The 17298-nt window shown below is 42.0% G+C and overlaps 1 protein-coding gene across 2 annotated transcripts in view; it reads right to left on the minus strand.

The window, feature by feature from the left end:
- The window catches only part of PPARGC1A (PPARG coactivator 1 alpha), a 232150-nt gene that overhangs the window by 66548 nt on the left and 148304 nt on the right, over positions 1–17298 (minus strand). For both annotated transcript variants that reach the window (XM_030191237.1, XM_030191238.1), the window contains exons 6-7: positions 12600–12645; positions 12392–12465 (exon numbers count right to left, since the gene is read on the minus strand). In XM_030191237.1, coding sequence (XP_030047097.1) covers positions 12392–12465; positions 12600–12645 — 120 coding nt within the window. The remainder of the gene's footprint in view (positions 1–12391; positions 12466–12599; positions 12646–17298) is intronic.

Here is a 17298-nt window from a genome sequence, read left to right on the forward strand (position 1 = left end):
GCTAGGCATTAGCATGTGCTAACCATGTAGATACCCATAATATTCCAATGGGCATCTACACGGTTAGTGCGTGCTAAATGTTAGCGCACTTTAGTAAAAAGGGCTGTAATGTTGTAAGCCACATAGAGCTGAATAATTGGTATTCGGATTATGTGGGATATAAGAACCAAAATAAATGAATATTTTTTTCTTTATTGTAAAGTTTTCTTCGTAAAGTTATTTTTCTCTATTGTAGAGCTCTTTTGATATGAAAACCACCATGAATCCTTTCTGGAAAACAGGTGGTATATAAGATGCCAATAGAATAGTGTAGAATATAGGATTAAGTACCAATATTCAGCACTTAGGGACATTTTTCTAAGGTGCCTATATGCATCCAACATGTGCCAAATTGGAACTACATATCCTGGTCAGTAATTCCATTTTTGACGCACGTCCAAAACACGCGGGAGAAAATATTTTCTATCTTCTACCTTGTGGCGCTTACCCTGCAGTAATCGGCAGTTTACACGCACTGGCTGCTTGCTGCCCAGTTAGCGTGTGAGACCTTACCACTAAGTCAATGAGTAGCGGTAAGGTCTCAGGTCGAAAGTGGAAGCGTGCTTGTTTTAATTTTGCCGCATATCCATTTTCGACCACAAAAAATAGCCTTTTTTCCAGGTGCACTGAAAAAATGACCTGCGCGCGTCCAAAACATGCACCTACACTGGTGCAGTGCAGTGCTCCTTAGTAAAATGGCCTGTAAACCACTTAGGTTAACCAGATAAATCAGTCCGCATTGAACATAATCCTGTCTTTCCCCAGTTGAATATTGCACTTAACTGGATAAGCTGACTGCACAAACCTGGATATTGAATGCCGATGCCCAGACGAGATTCTTGGCATTGAATAAACAGGCATGCCTACAGATCCGCACTGAAATCCAGGCACATTCTATAACTAGGCACATAACTTAATTGGCTTAATAAGCCAATCACTGTTTTTAACAGCATTTAACAAGCAATAATGAGCACTAATTGGCAATAATTACAATTTATGTGTACAACTCACTAAGCCAACCGCTCTGTTTTTACTAAATATTCTAATAAAAGATAAATAAGAGGTAGGACTTATAAGAACAATGTATAGCCCTGTCACACTGTGAAACTAGGTTCTCCTATAGTAAGGGGGGGATCTGTTGTCAAAAAAAAAAAAACCTCAAGGTGCCTGATTTTCAAAATGATTTACACTTTAACAGTGTACACATCAACCCTTTGTTTTTGAAAAAATTGAATGCATATACAGTATGTTTCACACCTCATTACTATGCAAATACTCTAATGAGACTTGTGGTGATATACCACAAATTGCATTAGGGCCCAAAAATCACTGTAAAATAACCCCAGATTTTTGCTGGGATTATTTACTGCCTAGGGGCACCAGGCCACAAGAGCTGGGTACCCCCTCCTGCCTCAAGACCCTGCTAGTCTTAAGACACCCCCCCCCCCAGTCTAAAGCCCTGCCTCCTTGCTTCATGACTTCCCCTGCCTCACCACCCCCACAGAGGTTATCTTTACAATCATTGATGGTCCTGGGGAGTCTGGGGGGTCAACTTGGAGGTCTTTGGGTATACAAGAAGGTTTTCTGGGGATCCAGAGGAGGTCTTCAAGGCAGGAGTGATGCCCAGTTACTCCTGACCAGTCCTGCGCCGCCATCAAAATGGTGCTCCTAATGGAAGACTAGGGGCACCATTTTGAAGGCAAGGCAGGACTAGGTAGGAGCGACTGGGCATCATTCCTACCCGAAGACTCCTGAACTCATCCCAGACCCCCAAGGATAGGACCACTAAAGACTGTAAAGGTAGCCCCATGGGGGTGGGGCAGGGGGAGTCTTAAAGCCAGGAGTGTGGCATGAAGTTGGGGGGGGAGGAGGGGTTGAGGCTGGAGGAGGGGAGCTTGTGGCAGGAAAGGGGACATAGCTCTTTTGGCCCTGGAGCATTGGGCCACAGCTTTGCGGCCCGATGCACCTGGGCCACGAGAATAATGCTGCTTGTGAGGTGGCTCACAATCAGTGTTATTCTCTTGTCCTAGGATTCAGCAACCTGCGGTACTGGGATCCCACAAGTTGCTGAATCCCGCAGGGAATCAAGGTGCGGTAAAAGGTGAACATTTATGACACCTTGATGAATTTCCGCCTAAATCTAAGTACAAAGCAGAGTTTTTGCAACACACAGTCTCTTTTATCGCACCACTGTCACCACCTTATGGTATTATTTTTTGTCTTGTTGTTTTTAAAGATTTTGTCTTCGATTTAATACATATGATTTATTATTCTCTGTTTTGATTGTACCCTGCCTAGGACTGTATTAGTCAGGCAGGATAAGAACCCATAAATAAATGCACAGACCTGTCTATCCTTACCCAATTCCGCAATTGTTGGTTAATGCAGAACATTGCACTGTTAATGTGGATGTGTATTAAGGTAGCCTGTACTAACTCCCATGTTTACTACTTAACATACTTCACTAAAAGAGTGCTTATATGAATAAACAACTGGTGGTTATTTTAAAAGGTTTATTCATGGTTCACCCAAATAAATACTGACATTTACATGTGTATTTTGCATACACTGTATGAAATGGTAGTTCTATTATTAGGTTTCAATTTACTGTTTTCAAGTTTATCTCACTTAGGGCCCCTTTTACTAAGCTGCGTAGGTGCCTACGCGTGCCCAATGTGTGCCAAATTGGAGTTACCGCCTGGTTACCACATGGCCCTTGAAGTAATTTCAATTTTAGTTCACGTCTGCTATGCGCATCTGAAAAATAGATTTTATTTTCTGGCACGAGTAGCGGACGCACGCCAAGTGGCATCTGACATGCGTAGGTCATTACCGCCCAAATTCTTTACCACTAGGTCTACGGCTGGCGGTAAGGTCTCAGACCCAAAGTGGACGGGCGGTAATTTTGATTTTGTTGCACGTCCATTTTTGGCAAAAAAAAAGGCCTTTTTTACAGGTGCACTGAAAAATGATTCTGCGCGTGCCCAAAACCCGTGCCTATACTACCGCAGGTCATTTTTCAGTGCACCTTTGTAAAAGGACTCCTTAGGGCCCTATTTTAGCCCCCCCGCCACCAACGTTGACCCCCCTGCCATTGCCGAACCTTCCCCCCGCCACCTACTTTGACCCTCCCCTGCCGATGACCCTCTCGACCCCCCTCCCGCCGCCAACCTGCCGTCGCCAACCCGCCGTCACCTACCTTTGCTGGCGGGGGACCCCAACCCCCGCCAGCTGAGCCGAGGTCCTCTTCTTCCCAATCCCGCGCAAGGCTTCGTTCTAGCCTTGCAAGGCTTCGTTCTGTTTCTGTGAGTCTGATGTCCTGCACGCACAATGTGCAGGACGTCAGACTAGAACGAAGCCTTACGCGGGATTGGGAAGAAGAGGACCTCGGCTTGGCTGGCGGGGGTTGGGGTCCCCCGCCAGCAAAGGTAGGCGAAGGCGGGTTGGCGGGAGGAGGAGGGGTCGAGAGGGTAATCAGCAGGGGGGTCCGGGGCAAATCTATGGGGGCCTAGGCCCCCGTGGTCCCATACTGGCTACATCACTGGCGCTTGCGCTTTTAGCATGCACTAACATTAGACACACCCATAGCTTACTAAACAGGGTCCTTATTGTATTTATGCTTATTCTTGGTTATTTTACTATTGCTATGCTGTTAACAAAATTGTAAGTTTTATGTGAAATTGTACCTACTCTACACCACCTCGGGTGAATCTCTTTATAAAGGTGGAAAATAAATCCCAATAAATAAATAAAATATACGTGTATAAAAGCCCATTCCAAAAATCCAATATTTACATGTGGAAAGCCACAGTAAATAAATGATTTGGGGTAGGGGGTTGTTGGGGGAATAATTTGTGTGTAGCTTTAGCAGGAATGCTAGTATATTTAGGAAAAATTGAACATTCAAATTTTCACTTGCTTAAAAGCATACAATATATATTTTTTTAAATGCTTGTTTCAGCCAGTCAGTAATAATAGGGATTAAGGGAGCTATTCTCCTTCATCTACCATCTTTCATTTCCCCCTCCTCCTCCTCCTCCTCATAATAATAATAATAATAATAACAATAATAAAAGAGACTGTGAACTCTGTAGGTAATTAGCAGCATGCACATGTGTAGGGTTACAAAATGGCTGACATACATGTTTTAAGTATCAGCACTTCAACACTTACACATTGTAGGTTGCTTTATTTCCACCATTGAATTTTCCAGATTTATAATTGTTAAACTGATGTTCTTGCAACTTGTGCCACCACATACATGTGCACTCCTGCGGGTATTTTAGAACAGACTTTGCAGCAGATCCTTTTCTAAAACACTACTGGATTTCTACATGTTCTGACCTGGATGTACCAATTCCAATTTCTATGTTCTGCCTAAAAAGAGCCTTCACATATATAGGAGGAGAGCAGGGAAATTGAGTCACTCTCTGACTAACTAGCTGCCCTTAAGATTCATTTGCTCAGTCTTACCTTTCCTGTTTAGCTGTGGGTCTTGGTAGGCCTGGAAGTTCAAGGATATGCATTTTAGTTTCTTTCCTGTTTTGCCCTTCAACACTATCTCACTATTCCAAATGCTATTCTGTGCCTGGTCTTTTCTGTCATATTCTATTTGATTATGGTGTTCCATTCTGCTAATTTTTAATATTAGTTTGTAAACCACTTTGATGTGATACATTAGAGGTGGCATGGCAAATATCTAATAAACAATAGCAATAAACAATTTATAATCCTAAATTAGGCCTGGAAAAAGAAAGCTGGCCTAAGTTATGTGTTGAAGCAGTACAATGGCAACTGCAAAATTTATTTTTGTTACATTTGTACCCCGCACTTTCCCACTCATGGCAGTCTCAATGCGGCTTACATGGGGCAATGGAGGGTTAAGTGACTTGTATATATTCAGTGGCGATTGTTATATATGTGATGGATAATTCTATAAACTAGGTGCTAACATTATGCATCCATTGAACTCGTAAATGTTTATATTACGTGTTGTCATGAAACGCCTAGCCACTCGCCTGGGGCTAACCCTGCAACCACTTAGAGGGTCTATCCCCAGCACAGCTCAGGTCCACCTGCACCTAGGTATGTGCTCTACACTAGCACCCTCCTCTCACCGACTGGGTCCCAACCACCTCTGGGCAAGTCCCCCGCTCTCAAGTTATCTCCAGTGACTTCTAGGTTACTGGGACCAGTGGTCCCACAGTTCCTAGAAAGCACTCACAGACCCAACATACACACACCACCAGGATTCTTAGTCAGTCCAGACAAGCAGAGTCAATAAATTAAAAAATGTATTGTCATAAAAAAATATTGAACAGTGAACTATAAAAAACAAATATAATTGCTCACAGGGTCTCAGTAAAGAGGTATTTCTCTCTCTACTTCCAAACTGAGACTGGAAAAAAATCCAGTAAATTCCAGGCTGAATTTGAGCTCCTGGGCTAATCAGAGCCCAGAACAGCATTTTGTTTTGGGCTCTGGCCACATCACCGCAGGTTACTTTCTCTTTGTGCTAAACTAAAAAAGGAACAGTCAATTCTCTGTATCAGATTTAAATATAAAACATGCATCACCTGCTGGCCAAACTAGAGAAATACACTTCAAGAAATAATACAGTTTACAGGCTTACAAACCCACTGTTTTGTCACACTTGTGTTGCTGCGTGTTGCCCTATGTACATGCCAGTATGCCACCTAAGTGTTATTCTGTAAATATGCAAGTATCTTGCATAGTGCCTATCTGCAAGAGGGGTATACACATGGGTGGAGAATAGCTGGACCTCCTACTTAAATGCAAAACTTACAAAATACAGTAAGTTATATGTACACCCACATTTAGGCATCCACACTTACCCTAGCTTTATGACTGGTGTACAAGTGGGTGCTTAAATACTAGCTGGTAATGCTGATATTCCATAGAAGCAGCTAGTGGTCTAGGTTCTATTAGAGAATAAGCTCCTATTATTCTGGAGGCACCCAGTTATAGAATTGCCTCCATAGAGGATAATTCTATAAGGAGGGTGCCGACATTTAGAAATCAAGAATGTCTTACTCCCCCAGATAGACACTTTGCTCTCCAGACCAACAGAAGGTGTACAGATGGTGACGTTTGCTACATTCTGGAAAACTATGTTCTTGGTTTCTAGACCTGTTCCTTGGAACTTGCTTCCCATAGGTTTGTGACTGCTGCACTCTCATTCAGCATTCAAAATGGCTCTTAAAACCCACCTATTTAAGCAAATATATGGGCCCACTACTTTGATCTCTAGAACAGAGGTTCTCAAGTTAGTCCTCAGGGCACACCCAGCCCAGTCAGGTTTTCAGGATATCCACAATGAATATGTATGAGATAAATTTGCATACATAGGAGGATATCTCATGCATATTCATTGTGGATATCCTGTAAACCTGACCGGCTAGATGTGTCTTGGTCTTAAACTGCTGTATGGAGATTATTAAGTTGGAAGTCCCCAGGCCTAATAACTAAGTAGTTGTATACTTTACAACTCAGACCACAGTCCCTGATCAAGTTTGGAAAATTCACTGTAATTTCACCTGTGGATGTGATCTTGGGTAAACATAAACCCCAGATTCTATATAGCACGCCTAGAGAGCCACGCTGAAATCCAAGCAGATTCTATAACAACGCACATAACTTAACAAGCTAATGAGTGCTGATAACAGCACTTAAGAAGCAAAAATGAGCACTAATTGGCACTAATTAGAATTTACATGCACAACTCGTTAAGCATATTCTGTAACAAGTGCACTGAACTTCCAAAACATGCAGGCAAAAAGAAGTATGGTTATAGGTGAGGAAATGGGCATTTCATGGCAACACAAAATTTACGCACGTAGTTATAGAATATGGCCCAATGCGCATAAATCTATGTGCCGGGATTTATGCCACATTTTTGTTGATGTAAATGGTTGCGCATAGTTTTAGCCACTGAGATATCAACTAAATGTATTCTATATAATCAGTGCCTAAATCTATCTGCCGATTATAGAATACACTTGGCACTGATTTCAGCGCCAATTTTTTAGGCACCATATATAGAATCTCCCCCAAAGCCTGCACTTATTATATGTCTTTCCTAAGGGGCCCTTTTACTAAGCCATGTAGGCACCTGTGCAAACCCAATACATGCCAATTCGGAACTACCACTTGGCCCAAAAGGTAATTTCATTTTTTATGTGTGTCCAGTAAGTGCGCCAGAACATATATTTTATATTCTGGCGTGCAGCACTAAGGCAGTAATCAGCATTGTATGTACACTGCTGAAGATTACCAACCAGTTAATGTGTGAGACCTTACCGCTAAGTGAATGGGTGGTGGTAAGGTCTCAGGCCCAAAATAGACGCGCACCAATTTTCATTTTGCCGTAAAGACTTAGAGGCCATTTTATTAAGCTACGCCAGGTTCATGTGCCTAATGCAGTTTAAAATGGCATACCACGGGACATGCTCTCTGGTCCTGCAGAAAAAACATTTGCATTTTTTGGGAGAGAGTGTGTCAGGGGACAGAACATAGGCATTTCTATTACTGCACGGTAACTGGTTAGCGCAGTAATACCGTGTGAGCCCTTAATTCCCATAAGCGCTCATGAGAATTTTTTTTAATGGCCACACACTAATAGCAACATTAACACATGGCCCTTTAATAGGGAAAAAGGAAAAATCAGCCATTTTACAACTGTAGTAAAAATGAACATAGCACACAGGAAAAATCCATGCAAGGGTGAGCTAAAGCCACTTTTTACCATAGCTTTGTAAAAGGACCCCTTGGCTCTTTAGCCATGGGTAAAGAAGGAAGACTGACCAATGAGGGTGAACTGGACTGAAGAGGGCAGGAGAAGTTCCTCCAGTGGTGTATCAAAGTAAGGAAGTGGTAAGCTGTGTTTTTATAGCATTTAGTATATAATATGTTATGCAGGATTTTATACTGTAGTTAGTTTTTATATTATTTTGGCATTTCACTGTAAAGGATGATTGTTGTTGCACTGTTATTGCTGTAACCTCTTTTCTCCAAGTTTACCTTCAAAACATTGAGAAATATAAACACATAAATTAAATATCCTCTTTTGTACATAGATCTGAACCACAACACAGAGACAGGATAAGTTTATAACATGTGGCTTGGCTGGCTGCAAAAGTGAATAGGTGCCCATTCATGATCTATTTTAAAAAGGTGCATAGGTGATTTTTGTCTTTCTCGAATTACCCCAGAAAAGCCACATCAATCATAGCTGAAATGAAGCTATGGACATTTGCACCTGCTTGGGAGTAGCTATAACAGTTTACACATAACATACATGCATATTTAATAAAGAACACATATGAATCGTGACCACCCACATTCCATCCAAACTCCAACCAGAACATGCCTATACCCGAGTCATTTAAAAGTACATGCCTTCATGCCATTGTGTATACTTTTACATATATTTTTATGAGCCATTTTATGCATGTATTTTGTCATTTGAACACTTAAATCCCCTTATAAAACTACACCCAAAACATTTAGAATTTGTCATAGCCTGTCAGCTCATAAGTGCGAGAATAAAGTCTAGTGGTCTCCTAAACCTTTTTCTAGCCAGCTTCTAAAGGGATGGTAACACCCACCCAGTGAAAGGCCTGGCATGATATTTACTAGGGATGGACAGTCAGAAAAAGTTTTGTGTGTTTTCTTTTTATTTTTTTAAAAATTCCAAAACAAATGTCATTACAAGTGCTCACTCTACTTAAAGACTGCGCACTATGGGGTAAATTCTATAAGCAGTGCCTAAAAATCAGTGCTAATAATGTGATCTGCTTACCCCCAGATTCTATAATGAGCCTGCTTACTTTATAGATTTCCACTTAGTACTAAGGTTCACCTAACTGTATGCGTCTGCAGACATGCTATAAGCATGCTTAAATACTAGAGTCTAAGTTAGGCGCACTTAGGCGTGATTCTCTATCAATGCGCATAAAATCTGAGAATGCCCCCAGGAATGCCCCCAGGAATACCCCCGAATTGTTTGGGGGGTGTTCCTGGGGCATTAGGACTACGCAATAGGATTTAGGCGCAATCCATTATCGAATTGAATATTTTATTTATTTTGACATTTGTATCCCACGTTTTCTCAACATGGCTGGTTTCAATGTGGCTTACAGTAGAATCAGATGACACAATTCTGACAATGCAATAGTATGCCTAGGACATGAAGGTTCTAATTATTGACTGAAGGGGTAGAATCAGGGGCGTATCTGGAATCCGGCGGTAGGGGGGGCCACAGCCAGAGAGGGGGGGCACATTTTTGCCTCCCTCCCCCCCCCCCCCGCCGCCGCCGCCTCTCTCCACCCCCTCCCCGCCGTCAACCCTCCCCCGCTGCTTACTTTTGCTGGCGCCGAGGTCCGACCCGCAATCTCCGTTTTTCGTCTTCCTCCGTGGCCATGCTTCCAGGAAGTAACGCTGCAGTGCTGATTCGTTGAATCCAGTTCGACGTCTGACGTCAGACGCCGAACTGGATTCAACGAATCAGCACTGCAGCATTACTTCCTGGAAGCATGGCCATGGAGGAAGACGAAAAACGGAGATTGCGGGTCGGACCTCGGCGCCAGCAAAAGTAAGCAGCGGGGGAGGGTTGACGGCGGGGAGGGGGGCCAGGGCGAAATCTGCGGGGGCCCAGGCCCCTGTGGCCCCACGCAGATACGCCCCTGGGTAGAATGTGCGCCTAAATCCTAATTATTGCCAATTAGTGCTGCTAAGTGATTTTTTTCTCCAAATTATCAGCACTGATTAGATTCTTGTTCATTTAAGTTGTGTGCACTCTTTATAAAATCACGCTAAGCGTATCTTTAATCAGCACCAATTTTTCAGGCGCAATATATAGAATTGGGCCCTATGTGTAAAGAGGGTGCACTCTTATTAAGAGCTGCACACTATCTCCTGGATTCTATAAAGTTACTGAAATTTGCATCCCAAATTTTGGGCACAATCCTGAGATGTGTATGCAAAATAATTACTTAGGGGGTCTTTTACAAAGGCATGCTAACGTTTTTAGTGTGTGCTAATGATTAGTGTATGCTAAATGCTAGAGATACCCATAGAAATATATGGACATCTCTAATAGTCCATGCTTATTTTTAGCGTGCACTAAAAACAATAGCACACCTTTGTTTAAGGACCCCTTTATAGAGCCAATTAACACTGATTATTAGCGTTATTTGGCAATTATTTGGATTTGTGTGCACTTCTGCCTGCACGCTATTCTATAAAGTTGCATGCCAAAATTATCTTGAGTCCAACCCAAGGAAGGAGTGGCCTGGGGAGTGGCATGAGAAGGTCCGGGTCATTCCCATAATTTAGTCACAACGTTATAGAATTCCGGGGTTGTGCACTCAAGTTGAGCACTAGGATTTACACCAGGTTTCGCTTGAGTAAATCGACGCATCCAAAGTCAGTTGCGGGAATTGGCGCCAAGTGCTATTCTATAAAGAATGATTGATGCAGAATGCCCTTTATAGGATAAAATTTCAGCGCAGATATTTCCGGCACCATTTACTGAATCCAGTCCTATGTGCGATAAGTACATTTTTTTCTAGCTAGAATTGTACCCCCTAATTCTAAAACAATTTGCCAAAAATTACACATGCAAATTTCGGTGCACATAATTTAACTAAATAAGCTAAGTAGCACCAATAATTGGCCTTTTAACAAGCATTTATTAGTAATAATTTTATACACCTAAATTTTACGAATGAGTAAAAAAAAAGGGGAGGACGTGAAAATGGGACGGTCATGAGCAGTTACGCATGTTGTTACAGAATAAGGGGGGATATGCACATAATTTAGATATGTATAGCACTACGCTTAAATTTAGGTGTTTCCTTTGCATAAGCGCTATTCTCTAAACCATGCCTAACTTTAAGTACAGGTTATAGAATAGTGCTTTTTTGGCAGCATATATAGAATTCACCCCATAGTGGGCTCTGAAGTAAAATGTGGTCAGAAGTCTAAAATTGAGGACTGCCTCTATAATAGTGAAAAGCGTGGATAATTGTGAATGAATATTCATGGTGCAGTAACCCAACAGAAGCTGGTTCCAACTGAGCTGAAAGCCCCCAAAAACAAAATGAAACAGATGTGTCAAATAAACAAATTAAAGATCAACCAGTCAATCAATAAATAAAAACCATATGACATTAGCATACATATGCACCACCTTGTGAAGACTTTGTAAAATACAGTTGTGTGTGTCACATCAGGGCTGCAAACTCCTGCTTTTTAATTGTTTGCTTTGTACACAGGACAAAACCTAGGGTAACACAAGAGCTGGTTCGATTTTAGTTACTTTGCATTTTTATTTTTAGTGCTATAATTATTTGGACAAAAACACTTTCAGTATAGCATAAACCATTTCTGCTGTACAAGGGTATATGTAAATCAAGGGCAGACTCTATCCCGCTGCATAACTATACAGAAATATGCCACAAATTGTTTCATCATTTTCAGAAACTGCTCAACCTCAAAGTGATAATATCAAGAAGCTATTTTAAGATACCCCTCAAGTGATAAGTCACTTTGCAAAAATGAGACCTTTGCAATTTATATGAGGACTTGCACTATGCTTTCCAGGTCACAATTGTTCAATGTATCAATTTTAAAAAAATAACAAAAAACTAATTAACGTAAAAGTGAAAATGTCTTCTCAGCACCAAACTCATCAGGGAACTAAAAACGTGTACAAGGGTGACGCAAACCAGTGAACCAAGCAAATCTGGCCTGTAAAACAGAGAACAGATGCAAAATGATCTCAGATTTACATTTATAATTTATCACAAAGTGGGATACTTCAAGCACACTTCCAACTGCTTCGATAAAGATAATATACTAACCTGTATTACAATCAATGCCATACAACAATGTTTCCCAACACTGTCCCGGAAGTGCACCTAACTAGTCTGGTTTTCAGGATATCTGTAAAGTTCCATGCAACAGATTTACATGCACCAGAGATCTTGTGTATACAATTTAGCTCATGCGGATCAGTTGTAGTTGTCCTAAAAAATCAGGCTCCTTAGGTGTGCCTCGGAACTGGACTGGGAAACACTGGTCATCTGGGTATTTTTGTAATTGATGCAGAACACTGGTGCCATAAGAGGGATCATATGTGAGTTTTTGATCAGGGATTTGCAAGAGTCACAAAAAATGGTATCAATGCACAATGGATAGAATAAGAATGCCCACAACTTACATATACCCTCAGACCTAGGAATGCCTCTGCGCAGCCCTGATTTTGAAAGCAAATTTTAAATACCTAGCTTTTTTGTTTGGTTGGTTTTTGACATTTAACTGGTCTCACCTGCAGTTCCAGAGAGCTCCACACTTATGGTTTGTTCAATAGTCTTGTTTTCAAATGGGGAACCTTTGGGATCACTGGAAGACAGGGCACATTTATAAAAAAAAAATAAATAAAAACAAAGCTGAAATGGAGTTGTTGTAGGCAAAATGTGTTAATGCCCCTTCCCTTTTTGAATAAAAAAAAAGGCTTGACCATTCTTAATACTTACTTTGGTGACTCGGGTGTCAAAGGAAGTGACAAACTTGTTGACTTGGCTGCAAACGAAAAGAAATCCAGAAAACTCTGACTACAAAATAATGGGATCTCTATTTTTGAAATGTACACTATGAGGAATTCATTGACATCAAACACTAATCATTAGAAAAGAAAGCAAAGCAAAAAACTCAAGAGCGTATGGAGAAGTTCATAAAACATAAAGCTTAACAAAATGCCAAGGGTCAGGCTACCAATGTTATACAAAGTGGTAAGTTGGGGAATATTGTTATGCATTAAGGAGGCAACTCTGTAAACTGCCACCTCTATTTAGGCATGCAGATGACAAGCCCTGGGCACCTATTCTATAACAACATCTATGAGCCAAGATGCTATTATATAATACTAGCTTAAGTCGGTATGGGCACACCTAAGTTTAGGCATGACCATTTATGCTATGTCATTAACAGGTGTAAATGGGCACACCTATATAGACCAAGTGACATGCAAAACTGATAGTATTCAATAATCTTTGCAGATCACTTGAAGACGCGGAACACAACCCACCTATGCTCCGCCCACATACATGCCCCCCTGCTGTTACACTCTGTAGAATTTAGGCGCTATCTTATAGAATAGTGGTAAATTCTATAAACGGTGCCTATAAAATCAGCACCAAAACCCCCACTTAAGTGGTATTCTATAAGCGGCACCTAAAGTTCAGCACAGTTTATAGAATAACACATAAGCGGAGAGGTCACATGTAAATTTTGGTGCTGCCATTTGCACCAATGAAAACATGGTGCAAATGCCCACATCTAAATTTACGTGCAGAGCACCCATAGTCTATAATTACATGCATAACCCAAAACCAAGCCCACAAGCTGCCCCGAAATGCCCATGACCCTCCTATTTCAACTCCCCCTTTTTTGGGCTGCAGTAAATTTACATGCATAAGTCCCAATTAAATCTAATTAGTGTCATTAATTGCTTGTTAAAAAGCCAATTATTGGCACTAATTGGCTCGTTATTCTATTAAATTGTGCACACAAATCGGGGAGGGGGGGTTAGTGTACATTCACATAAAACTATCAATTACTGATGCCTATGATGCAAGTGGTATGAACGTCTAGGCGCCAATTTACAGAATCACCTCCCGAATGGTAGCATACATTACCAGCTTGTCCACCTCAAAAAAACAAAAGAAAACGGTGGACAGTTTTCAAAAGGTTTCTCCCATGTTGTGGCTACAGCAAGCTATTTGTAAAAACAGAGCAAAGGAGCTCAACCTCAATATTTCACCCAGCCAATATGGAGCTACCGCCAGTCTAATTGCGGGCTCTGGAAATAGTTCCAGCCCTAGTGCACCATTTCCCGTGCTAGGGAAAAGAGGGCATTATTTTCTAGCATGGCAGGTACCTGGCGGTTACTGCCGGGTTAGCGTGGAAGCCTTTACTGCCACCTCAGTGGGTGGCAGTAAGGGCTCCCTTACATGGCCACATAGCAGGGGCGTAGACAGACCTCATGGTGGGAGGGGGCCAGACCCCGAGGTTGGGAGCACATATTGAGTGCCGCCCCGCTGCCCTCCCCGCCACACCACACCTCCTCGCCCCCCCACCACCTCGCCTCACCCCCTCACAAACAAATACCTTTGCTGGTGGGGGTCCCCCAACCTCCGCCAGCCGAAGCCTTCTTCAGCGTGGTCTTTGGTGCGTTTCTGTTCGCTGCCTGCCCCATGCTCTTCTTTCTTTTTGCGCCTCCTGTGCACGCTGACGCTGAGTGTCAGTGTGCACAAGAGGAGCAAGAAGAAAGAAGAGAAGGGGGCAGGCTGCGAACGCGGCTGCGCCAGAGACCGCGCTGAAGAAGGTTTCAGCTGGTGGGGGTTGGGGACCCCCCGCAAGCCAAACCAGGGGCCCGGATGAAATTTGTGGGGGCCCAGGCCCCCGTGGCCCCCCCCATAGCTACGCCCCTGCCACATAATAAAAGCAATCTTACCACAAGGCAATGGCTATTTTCAGCCTTTTTTAATCACTGCAGTAAAAACGGCCACAATGTGCGACCCTGCTGCTAGCGCAGGACCCTTTTTACCACAGCTTAGTACAAGAACCCTTTAATTTGCCAGGAAAGGGTATTTTTGAACTGATACACAGCTTAATGAAACATATGAATTGAAAAATCAGTATTTAGCATAACTTTTATGTTCCTGTCACAAAGAGCCCAAGGCATGGTCAGTCCTATAATGACATTTCGATCTTCCAATGGGTCAGTATTCAGCTGGCATGCTCACTTTACTAAGTTAAGCACTGGTGCTGGCTGTATATTTGATAAACTTATTCAGTGTTGAATATATGTTGCATATATCGCACTGTTTAGTTTAGGCTTGCTACTCAGCCAAGATATAACTCAGCTGAATATCAGGCCATGTGTAAGTGTTTACCTCCACATGAAGCAGGTGCAAAAATCTGCCAAAAGACTTCGAAATGTCTGAAAGTGGACATTTTAAATTTTTTAAAAGAAATTGCAAATGCAGTCTTCAAAAACATTTTTTCTAGAGCCTTTACAAAATAAATAACATTGGGGCCCTTTTACTAAAATGTGTTAAGAAATGGGCTTACCCCCAAATTCCATATATGGTGCCTTAAGTTGTGCATGCTAATTTGACCATAAGGTCAAATTACACATACAACTTAATTGACTAACATGCCAATCAACGCTTATAATTGGCAGTTAACAACCAATTAGCAGCACTAATTGGCTTTAATTAGAATTTATGCACATTACTTTTGAGGCGTATTCTATAACAGTACGCGCCAATTCAAATGCGTGCAGTTGAAAAGAGGGCATGGCCATGGGTATGGAATAGACGGGCTGTGGGAATTTCAAAAAACTATGTGCACTATTATAGAATACACCTGATCTGCATCTAAGTTTGGGAAGCTCGCCAGGTGCCCTTGGCCTGGATTGGCCTCTGTCGTGGACCGGATGCTGGGCTCAATGGACCCTTGGTCTTTTCCCAGTGTGGCATTACTTATGTACTTAAGTTAGGCGCAGGTATTTAGACATAGTTTTAGGTAGCCTAAATGGGTGTGCCTACATTTTAGTTGCAAGAACGGCACGTGAGCGTATTCTATAAACTATGCCTAACTTTAGGCGTAGTTTATAGAATCATGCTAACCATGTGGTTTTACGGTGCTAATTTGTAAGGCGCCATATATAGGATTTCTCCTTTAGCATGATTTAACACAGGTCTTTTGCAGGGCTTTTTTTTTTAACTTTTTGCAGGCCCTGTGCTAATTATTCCATTAGTGCGCAAGATGTGCAAAAAAATATTTTAAAATTGTGTTGCCCGTTAGAAGAAAATTCTATAAGACGCCAAAATGTCATTGCTGAAACAAAGCAGTGCAGGTTGAGTCGGAATTTACTCCACCTAAAACCTGTTGTAAACCCAGTGCTCAACTTTGAGCATTTTTGTGTAGAATTGGGGCTGTTCTATAACTCCATGTCCTACTTTGGGTAATGCCCTTGACATGCCCATGGCCCTCCCATGGCCACTCCCCCCAATGAGTTAGGCGTTCAAGCAGTTAGTCGACATGCCACATAGAATAGCATGCATCTAGATGAGTATCACCTCTCGCTTAGACTATTGCAACTTGCTTCTCACAGGTCTCCCACTTAGCCATCTCTCTCCTTTTCAATCTGTTCAAAATTCTGCTGCACGACTAATATTCCACCAGGGTTGTTACGCTCATATTAGCCCTCTCCTCAAGTCACTTCACTGGCTTCCTCTCTGTTTCCGCATACAGTTCAAACTCCTCTTATTGACCTATAAGTGCATTCACTCTGCAGCTCCTCAGTATCTCTCCACTCTCATCTCTCCCTACATTCCTCTCCAGGAACTCCGTTCACTGGGTAAATCTCTCTTATCTGCACCCTTCTCCTCCACTGCTAACTCCAGACTCCGTTCCTTTTATCTTGCTGCATGAAACACCTGGAATAGACTTCCTGAGCCGGTACGTCAAGCTCCATCCCTGGCCGTCTTCAAATCTAAGCTAAAAGTCCACCCTTGTTCACTTGTTCAGAACCCTTATTTTATCATCCTCACTTTAATATTCCCTCATCTCTTGTTTGTCCTGTTTGTTTGTCCTAATTAGATTGTAAGCTCTGTCGAGCAGAGACTGTCTCTTCATGTTCAAGTGTACAGCGCTGCGTATATCTAGTAGCACTATAGTAATGATAAGTAGTAGTAGTATGCAAATTTTAATGGGTGATAATTAACATCAATTATTGTTAGGACCCAATTATTGATGTTAATTAGCTCATTAGCCAATTAAATTGATATACATGCAAAATTCAGCACTGTATATAGAATTCGGGGGTTAGTGTGTACTAATGCTAACACCCTAGCCAGATCATACTTTCACATCCATTCCCCACCCATGACACACCCTGTCCTGAAAAACAGTAAATAAATAGTATACAATTTGTTCACACTGATAGGCAAATTACTGTAAAATGATTTAACATATTTTGCGGTATGCCTTTTTTCACGTGTTAAGCGTGCATTAGCAAATAACACTGTTTAGTAAAAGGGCCTTCTGCTTCATTCAGTTCCAGTAATGCAGCCATTTCTAACCCAGTCCTCGGGGCACATCTAGTTCCATTGGGTTTTCAGGATAGCCACAATAAATATGCATGAGAGAGATTTGCATGCACTG

The sequence above is a fragment of the Microcaecilia unicolor genome, chromosome 2 (assembly GCF_901765095.1).
Source record: "Microcaecilia unicolor chromosome 2, aMicUni1.1, whole genome shotgun sequence".
In the NCBI taxonomy this organism is placed as follows: Eukaryota; Metazoa; Chordata; class Amphibia; order Gymnophiona; family Siphonopidae; genus Microcaecilia; species Microcaecilia unicolor.